The sequence below is a fragment of the Oncorhynchus keta genome, unplaced genomic scaffold (assembly GCF_023373465.1).
Source record: "Oncorhynchus keta strain PuntledgeMale-10-30-2019 unplaced genomic scaffold, Oket_V2 Un_contig_1536_pilon_pilon, whole genome shotgun sequence".
In the NCBI taxonomy this organism is placed as follows: domain Eukaryota; kingdom Metazoa; phylum Chordata; class Actinopteri; order Salmoniformes; family Salmonidae; genus Oncorhynchus; species Oncorhynchus keta.
Genome location: NW_026279275.1, coordinates 144,788 through 155,000, shown reverse-complemented (window position 1 = coordinate 155,000; position 10,213 = coordinate 144,788). Strand labels below are relative to the sequence as shown.

The window sequence follows — 10,213 nt, the reverse complement described above, 5'->3', positions numbered from 1 at the left end:
CACACACACACACACACACACACACACACACACACACACACACACACACACACACACACACACACACACACACACACACACACACACACACACACACTCATGGACATATCACATCACACACACACACACACACACACTCATGGACGTATCACATCACACACGCTGTCATTCTACTGTCAAATAATGAAGTCCATTTCTCAACCAATAGGAGGTGATATAGAAACACGTGGAAACACGCGTATAGATGTGTACAACTGAAGTAGGTCTGAAAAGCATCATTTTACCTATTACCACAAAACAACATTCCATTAATAAAAATGTTATACGTTTCTAAGGTAACAACAAAATAACCTAAATACAATATAGAGTCATAATACACACGTTCATAAATACATATACAGTCATAATACAAAAGTGTGTAATGGCGGTAAATGAACGCATAAATACCCAGAATGCAATCATACACGTGATTGTGAATACATGTAAACACGCATACATTCTGCCAGAGCTGCTCCAGTCCAGAATGTGAGTCGTCTGTGAGCTCTGTGTTCCACCGGTTGACACATAGACTCTGTCGCTGACTGACTGAGTGAAAGGCAGCAACTGGCCGTCCATATTTGATTACTAATAAAGAGAGATGTTCCCTGTGTCAGATACCAAATACTCTCCGCTAAGCAAACAGCTATTCTAACAACTCAAACATTGGCATTGCTATCCACTGGTGGCCCATATTTCACCCGGGGTTTTAACTCATCGTCTTTCCCTCTCCTGGTTTCTCCATATTTCACCCTGGGTTTTAACTCATCGTCTTTCCCTCTCCTGGTTTCTCCATATTTCACCCGGGGTTTTAACTCATCGTCTTTCCCTCTCCTGGTTTCTCCATATTTCACCCGGGGTTTTAACTCATCGTCTTTCCCTCTCCTGGTTTCTCCATATTTCACCCGGGTTTTAACTCATCGTCTTTCCCTCTCCTGGTTTCTCCATATTTCACCCTGGGTTTTAACTCATCGTCTTTCCCTCTCCTGGTTTCTCCATATTTCACCCTGGTTTTAACTCGGGGTTTCTCCATATTTCACCCTGGTTTTAACTCGTCGTCTTTCCCTCTCCCAAAATACTTGTTCACATCCAATGAACTACGACTGAGAAAACTGTGCTCAGCCAGTAGCAGTAACAATACATCTAACGTCATATCAAGCTCTCCTGGACAGTGGGCCGCATTTAGGAAGGCAGCCAAGCACTCAGATTCACATAGAAATACAGTATAGTGAAATAAATGACAGAGTACTGAATAAAAAACCACTTGTTGGTAAATTAGGAGGCGGCCACTCAATGATACAAGTCTGAATGTAAAGCCAAGCGCACTCCAAGCGTTAACAACGGACTTCCTCACAGCAGGGCAGAGCACAGAGAGAGGAAAGGGCCGAGGAAACTGTTTCCCCTGACAACTCGCTAGCAATTACCCAATCCCCCACAGAGACCTCCGGGTTTCCAAGTCAACCCACCTGTGCAACAAGGCAGGAGAACAACAATACAATGCTGAGAGACAGAGAGACAGACGTTGGGCACCACAGAGTCCCCAAGAATGACTACAACAACAGTCCCAGAATGACTACAACAACCATGACCATCGCACTCCGCACATACACACAGCACATACACACAGCCCATACACACAGCCCATACACACAGCCCATACACACAGCACATACACACAGCACATACACACAGCACATACACACAGCACATACACACAGCACATACACACAGCACATACACACAGCACATACACACAGCACATACACACAGCACATACACACAGCCCATACACACAGCACATACACACAGCACATACACACAGCCCATACACACAGCACATACACACAGCCCATACACACAGCACATACACACAGCACACGCCCCCACCACGACTAAACCAGAATAGAGAAAAGATCTGTAACCGAACATCGGTCTGTTTCTTACCTGTCGATGATAACGGGGTCTGAAGGAGTCTCGTTCCTGTTGCCACAACTCTTCTTATCACAACACCGACTAGAGAGGAGGAAATGATGATGTGATCAGAGTCAGGTTCACACAGGCAGACCAATTCTAATCTTTTGACCCTTTTTTATAGGCAAAAGATCCAGATTGGTTAAAAAATATATATATATCAGATTTGGGCTGCGTGTGTAAACTGCAGCTCAAAGAGATTCACACAAGTGTGGATCTTCGCATGTTTAATTGTTACTTCGTACCATTTTCTTTGAATTCTTTAATTGTATATTTATCTAAGCGTGACAGTGTGTAGATAATGATTGTTGCTGAGCTGTGCCTGTATGCCTGGCGCTAGCTGTCTGTCTGTCTGTTGATTGGTATGGAACCTCGTCAGTCTCGCCACGCCGGCCAAACGGGTAAACATCTCCTCCAGCTGTGTTCCAAATGGAGCCCTATTCCCATAGACCTCTGGTCAAATGTAGTGCACTAACGTAGGGAATAGGGTGCCATTTGGGACGTAGCCACTTAGCATTGCCGCTGTGTCCCAAATGGAGCCCTATTCCCATAGACATCTGGTCAAATGTAGTGCACTAACGTAGGGAATAGGGTGCCATTTGGGACGTAGCCACTTAGCATTGCCGCTGTGTCCCAAATGGAGCCCTATTCCCATAGACCTCTGGTCAAATGTAGTGCACTAACGTAGGGAATAGGGTGCCATTTGGGACGTAGCCACTTAGCATTGCCGCTGTGTCCCAAATGGAGCCCTATTCCCATAGACCTCTGGTCAAATGTAGTGCACTAACGTAGGGAATAGGGTGCGATTTGCATTAGCATTGCCGAGCACTGCTGTTGCACGTTTGCTAGTCTCAGGGAGACAAGATGTTTGTGGTGTTGTGTCTCTAGCACTGAACTGAGAACAGAAGACGCCAGGAGGCTGGGGAATCGTCTTTCCACAGCTTCAGCTTTTTTTTGTTTCCCTCTAATTGTCAAGCTGTTAATTCTGGAGAGGATGCAGACGGCCATCTTCAAAACCAGCCTTTCTGTGATAGGCCAGAGATTCATTAGAACGCTCAGAAGCCATGCAGCCCCTGCATCAATCTTTCACTGAAGTAGCATTGTCTCGGTTTAGCCGCTGGTGCTGGTTATGGTGCTGGGGTCTAGCCATAGCTACCGATGGGGATAGGACCGGATCCAATACTGTGTGGTACAGTTTTATTCATGTTGAAATTATACCAAAAATGTTATGCTTCATTCTCACTTTATTTTTTAATTTTTTAAAGCCTAGTTGTATGAAGGTTACATGTCCAGACGAGCTCAGTGAACACCATATGGCGTGAGGAGGGTGTGAAGCTCTTTAAAGCTGCTACTGAAAGTTAAAGTGAATAAACAACGTCTAACAGTCCTCCACTTCTAGAGTTCCAAACCACATCTGTGTTTTCAACAGAAACGGCCTTTAAATACAAGCCGTGTGTGTACACACACATACAGACACACACACACACACACACACACCTCTGATACATTCATTGATATGCAAACCGTCATCTAAAGGGAAAACAGCTCTTTTTTTTTGTACATTACGGCGTGGTGATGAGGTGTAGTTCGACCCTCTTGGAGCAGGATGACGCCTGCTGTGTGGACTACTGTGTGGGTCAGCTCGTGACAAACAGGGATTCAACCCAACTTCATAAGAGCAGTGACTTTATCTAATGCAGGGGGCAAGATTATCAAAGCTCCATTTCTGGGTTTTTTATTCCGCGAGTCAAAAGGAACGCCCGTTGACAGAACACAGGAATGTGCCGTCATCTGTTCTCTGTGTTGTGTCTGTTGTCAGTTGACCAATCAAACCCGACTATAGAAGGCTAAATCGATACAGGGATTCTGGCCTGTAATTCCTAACGGTCATTGAATGCAACCTCCCGAGTTATAATATTCTATTTCGCATGATATTATGTCTGAGAATAGGCAGCCTATGTAAAATTGGCTATGATTCTGCAGATATGGACCGACGTGTTTGCATTGCAACAAGAGATTGAGGTTGATGCGTTAATAAATCTACTAAGGAGTATCCTCAACAACAACAAAAAACTCAGCATTTTAATAACATAACAAAGAAATATATAACATTTATATATTTTTTTAAACAAGCATATATTAATTAAAAGGACTTTGAAATGTAGCTAATCACCGTGACAAGCTCTTACCTGCACATGATTTCGTGTGTGAGAAGCACTCGGCACATCTCTGGGTTTTTGTCTTGACCTTCATAGATAATAGCCTTGGAATCAAAGCGAGAAATACATCAGAAGCAGACGTTTCAAATATCGAACTGGATATAACGCGTTGCACATTTGCCGATCTCTGTGGGCTATAGGATATCAACCTTAACCTACACCACAATAACATTCAATTCATAAATGGATCAATTCATTATATCATTTATTATTAATTCATAAATTATATAGGCCTACTAATATTGACATATAGGTCTACATACAGCAATTGTATAGTTTATGTTTTATAGGTTAAATTGTAAATATAAATTCATTTCTCGTAGATAATTTCCAAACAATTAATTTATTTTACAAAATATATATTTATATATATTGTAATGTAAATAAATAGCCTAAATGATTTGCTAGACCACAACAACAAAAAATGTCAAATAGGTTAATATGTGTATATGTTGTTTATATATTTTTAATTCATTTATCCCAGGATAATACCAACACCACGTTGGTTCTGCTGCAGATGGGCGATGTAAATAATACCAATTTCCGTATACATCAGCGCCATTCTAATCTACAGATATTTCGGGGGGAAAGAGCTAATGGGCAATCTGTTGTTTATTTTGAGCCGCTAACAATGATTTTTCTCGGATACAAAAAAAAAGCGGTGTCGGGGGGGGGTTCGGTTGAGTAATTTTTGAGCATTGGCTTTAACAGATGGCGTGGAGCTGTAGGTGCGCTCGGCCTCAGTTCTTTTTGCTCTCTGTCTGTCTCTCTCCCTCCCCTCGTTCTGCCCCGGGTCTGTGATGCACGGCTACAGCCCGACAACAGCAGCCTGCCTATCCCGCGCGCACCGCCGTTACATCTCGGATGAATGTAAAACCAAAGAAGCGGGGCTTTTAATCAAAGATAAACTCTTTATAATTAGCAATTAAGTAAAACGCGTGACACACTATAGGGCCTTATCACAATTGATTTAACAATGAACAACAACGCTGCTATAGCAAGAGGGGACATAAAGCGGCTGAATAAAAAAACACATCACTACATAAAATATTTCATAGCAAAATGAGATAGGGATTTTAATATTGTTTTTGGTGCCTCTGGTAGTAGTTGAAAACACATCGAAACAGCTCTGTTCCATTGGAGGTGAGAGGGGTACCACATAGCCTAGCTACAACATCTATATACGAGGGATTTGGGGGGTATTGCAGTTATCATCATGTGATTTATTTCCCGTGTCTCGGCTGAAGAAACAGAAATCTATAAACTGACGGTTCAGCGTCATTGACTCTCTGATCATAGACAGACCTATAGGCTACAGTCAACGAGGAGTGGGGCGAATCTAACGTGTAGCCTATATTTCCTATATAATAATAAGAGGTGACAAAATATGAATAAAAAAAACTGGTCATAATAATGCTGTTTAACCCTAGACACTGAAGCTATAGGCTATTCAGTGAACTTGGCGGAGTGCACTTAACAATAAGCCCATACTAGCCGAGAGTGATTTCCGAAAACATTCAGGTTGAGGAAACGCGTCCCATTGTCCACTCAAGTGGCCTCTCGTACTAAAAAGGGGCTCTTGTTATTGAACCGAGACTTTCTTTTTTTTTTTTTTAGCAATAATAGTCTCGTCTTTTTGTCACAATAAATAATTATTTGAACATTTCTGAACTGATGGACTGTCAACGCACAAGTATACTACATAGCAGATAAGACCTATGTGTGTTGATGGCTTCGACATCCCATCTATTAGCACATAAGACAAATTAGTGGTTAATTGACTAAAAATGGGCTCACGAGCCAATACACAAAGCACGGTAGTAAGACCTACAAAACCAATTCATTTCAGGAACCGTAATATCAGCTAAATATTTTATAGCATTCTCTCCCCAAAAAATATATATATAATATCTCATGTCAAAGTATAATCGCGATTTTAAAAATGGAAATTAAATAGATTCAACACTTTTGCTGCGAATTTAAATCAACATGAAGGGGAATCGGTGCGCGGGTATACGGGAGACCCCTGGAGCTTACAACCCGAATTAAAGCGAGGCCACTAAAGGTTATTATTGTAATTAACTATATATCGGCATATCTACAACTGTCCATCTCTATAGCCGAGTCACAAAAGTTGTATAAAATAAAAACAATAATTAACAACAATTACAATCGCTCCAACCCGAGAGCGAGCTGATTTATAGTGAAATATAAACCATTAAAACCCACAACCACACATGGCCTAATAACTTACAGGCTCATAATTGAAGCATACATCTTCTGTAATAGGGTCCATTTGAAAACCACGCACGTTTCCACAGCACGTTATATTTCAAGCACCATACGCATACAATTTGGCATTTACAGATAATTATATATATATATATAAAAAAAATCTTACCTGTTTTGTCATGGAATCGATTAATCGTACGAAAAGATCCTGTTCTGTTCTGACACCTGTGAATAAAGTATATATATTTTATATCTTGTCATTTACACTGACAAGTATCTTGTTATTTACACTGTGATTTTGCTTACACATTATATTTTAGAAAATATATGTCTTACAATTTTTTACTGACATAAAATAAATATCATTAAAAACACGGTTTGTTTGTTTTTAATAAACATGTGTCATCTCAATACATGTTCATGATCATCATCTGGTTCGCGTCAGGTTAAAACGTGGATTCATATCTGATTCACCACGCATCGCTAACTGAGCGTGGATTAACCACAGACGATGCTAGCTGACACCGACCGACACCGTAGGCAATTTACCACTTTAAAAATGTAACCCAATATCGGACTAACAACCACCATACAACGTTTATCTGACAGAATCAATGTCCCAGCACGCATCCCTGATTTGTACGGATTCACTTGATACTAATAATCAGACCCAGTGTATTTCCTTATCAGGAGCCGCACCACTTACCGTTGCTGTACAGTAACTGTAGTTTGTAGTGTATCCCATTGTTCGTTTTTTCACTGTTTGGTTCCTGAAAATAACGAGCATTGAATCAGTGTTCAACATACATTTACTGTGTTTTGTTGATATTTGTCTTGATGTGGTAATTATGAGCTCACAAAATAGGCTATTGTGAAGGGGTCAAGTGTGTGTGTGTGGGGGGGGGGGGTGTATCTATCTATGTAGAGTAAAAAAAATATAAAAACTAAATGTATAAAATAATTTTTGCGACATTCGAAGTCATTTATAAAATCCACATAACTGCACGTGCCTCCTCCGCCGCCTATGACGTGTTCCTGCCTTTACCACCAAATGATGAACTGTGTAGGTGAAAATAAAATAAAATAAAATAAAATAAAAAATGAATAAAATGGGACGATATTCCAAAGAAATGGCGCTTACTTTGTCCTTCTCCACAAAGTCCACATAAGCTGTCCGTTCGATCTCCACCGGCTGTCCTTGTCTGTCATACAGCGCAAGAACGAAGTGGAAAAAGTTGGATTTTCTGAGGTTGGACGGTGGTTGCTTCTCGTAGTGTGCCCGCGCCAAACCCACGCCGCTGCGGGGAGAAGAGAGAGGAGCACCTCGGTTAGATGGGAGAGAGAGATACACTGCAGATGGAGCTAGCATCAGATGAAAACATTGGGAGATGGTGTGAAAGGCACGTTTTTAGAGACAAGAGATTTCTTGATTTGTCACTTTAACAGTAATATGATGTAATGAGCGTTGGTGAACGCGCTGAAGAGAAGAGTCGCATAGGGAGATTGTAATTGATACATGGCAATGTGGGGATTTAGGGGCAATCTGAGAAATGCATTAAAAATTGGATGTTTGGCAAACGTACCTTTGGGCGGCTGTGTTCGCATCCACTACCCCAGATGTGTGCATCCACGAGCGGACCGAGTTCATCCCGCTGCCCAGCGGTTCCTCTTTCATTGTCGTCCCTCCTCTAGGTAAGCCTATATTTTCCTGAATTCCAAACATTAAAACAGTTTCGTACAAACCCGCTCCAGGCAAATGAGAATAATAGGAAGGTAGTTGTTGAAGAGCAATCTTTCCTTCTTGGTGGTTGACAAATAACAGTAAAATAAGTTTGTTGTAGTTAAAACGTGTAGAACGAAATAAAAGGTCCCAGTTGAGTTCACAAGTCCTGTCTCCTTGAGCCCGTCCTGTGTTGGCACGACATGAACAATTCACAGAGTGGGTTACTGTAGTCTATCTCGGTAGCTGGTTGGAACGCGGTCCTAGTCGTTGAAGGAGTCGTTCAAATAGCAGGATATGGTTGTAGTTGCTTCTGTTTTATTCTAGTTTTTATTCGAAATGCGTTTGAAGAAAACTTTTTTGTTTTTGGTGATGGCTCCTCAAGCTGGAGTCATCATACAACAAGCATTTACAACAAAAAAAAAGCTTCAGTTGAATCGACCACTTCTGGCAATGCGCTCCAGCTCCAGAAGACAAAATAAACGAAACGATTACTACGGAGGTGTTCCTGGACGCAGGAGAGGTTGATGAGAGGCCTTTAGCGTCTTGCAGAATGGGATGGAAGCATACAAAACTCAACCCTCTATCCCCGAGGAGTGGAACCTTTCCCGGGAGCCAAAACTCTAAACCCACGGGATGCGCGCTGTCAGAATATGACGCGCTGTTGGGCGGAGCTTCGACCATATATGGAACAGTGACACGTCCTGTCCCTGAACGAGCTTCATTCTGGAGAGTCCTACATTTCAATAGCTGCCTGGCTGAAACCCGAGAGCTCCAGCAAGGCAAGCTCCACTTTTTCCTCCATCAAATGTAGAGATTTCCCCCCTCAATTGCACATCTTGTGACGTTAATATTCACTAAACATGAAATCCTAAAGGACAAGAGTGTAGCCGATACAACATATTATAGGGAAGGGAGCGGTATTGTGACTAAATACTTTACCCAGGTAGGCTGCTATGTGATGTTCTCAGCGTTGAATGAGGAAATATCGACTAAAAGTCTGAGGGAAAAGCATAACATGTCTATAGGAGCATAAAGGAAGGGCTTTCCAATCCATTTGGTCAAAACTAGATACAATGTCAATGGGATATATTTCACCATTACTATTTGTTAAGGCTTTACCAAATCTAAATTGGCATGTTTTATAGAGGAGGTCGCCAGCGCATATATATAGTCAAAGTTAATCAATGCTATTTTAATACAGCCATGGTTCAAGTGGTGGAATATAACGCGAACTAAAGTAACTCTGCTGCAAACAGTAGCCTCGGTATTACCGTCTGTATAAAGGGAAATGCGTCAGATGTCTGTATCCCAGGCTACTACCATTCGCATGGTAAGAACTCGTATCGATTCAATGTGCAATACCTCATGTCTGTCATGAAGTTTATTAAACAGCCGGGCGTCGTTGCAATGTGTTAGCCTAATGCAACGCGCGGGTTGTATGTGTGCTATACATGAATGTTCAATACGATAGTTGATTTAGTTTAATGTGGGTGTACATCATTCTATTCCGTGAACGGACTCGGGGATGCGCGGTGTCCAACCTCTTCTCTTCTGAAGAACAGACCTGTATTTTATTATAATAATAAAGAAACACTTTTAAATAGCACAATAATATGACGGGAAGGTATTTCTCCTTCAGGGCAAATGCTTTCTTGTTGCCAATTTGCAGACCCTTTTTTAAAGCCATATTTTTTACATTGTAATTAAGCGGCCAAAAAAGAAGTGAAGTCCGATTTGGGTTATCAGGGGACCTCCACAGCCCCGCGCACTAAAGGGGTGGGATGGGTGTACGTGGAAAGGAAGAGAGATGTGTTTTAGACAGCATTTTGCTGGGGTTGGGGGTTAATGACTATTGCCAAAGATAAGTGAATTATCAAAGCGGCTGTTGTTCTTGCGTCGTCTCTAAATCCATTCCTTTCCCGGCCCTGCACCACGTCCTAATTAAATACGTAAGTATAATAAAATAGCATTTTATTACTATTGTAGGATAATATCGTTAAGCTATTCTATTTCTAGACAATTTACAATTTAT

The 10,213-nt window shown here is 41.5% G+C and overlaps 1 protein-coding gene across 15 annotated transcripts in view; it reads right to left on the bottom strand.

The window, feature by feature from the left end:
• The window catches only part of ebf3a (EBF transcription factor 3a), a 274,303-nt gene extending 265,397 nt beyond the window's left edge, over positions 1-8,906 (bottom strand). For 5 of the 15 annotated variants that reach the window (XM_052502266.1, XM_052502270.1, XM_052502267.1 and 2 more), the window contains exons 1-6: positions 8,042-8,906; positions 7,600-7,756; positions 7,165-7,228; positions 6,628-6,683; positions 4,197-4,270; positions 1,981-2,049 (exon numbers count right to left, since the gene is read on the bottom strand). In XM_052502266.1, coding sequence (XP_052358226.1) covers positions 1,981-2,049; positions 4,197-4,270; positions 6,628-6,683; positions 7,165-7,228; positions 7,600-7,756; positions 8,042-8,181 — 560 coding nt within the window. In that variant the 5' untranslated portion in view covers positions 8,182-8,906. The remainder of the gene's footprint in view (positions 1-1,980; positions 2,050-4,196; positions 4,271-6,627; positions 6,684-7,164; positions 7,229-7,599; positions 7,757-8,041) is intronic. The other 10 variants (XM_052502260.1, XM_052502262.1, XM_052502263.1 and 7 more) reach the window with 4 other exon arrangements.
• Positions 8,907-10,213: the final 1,307 nt, after the last annotated feature.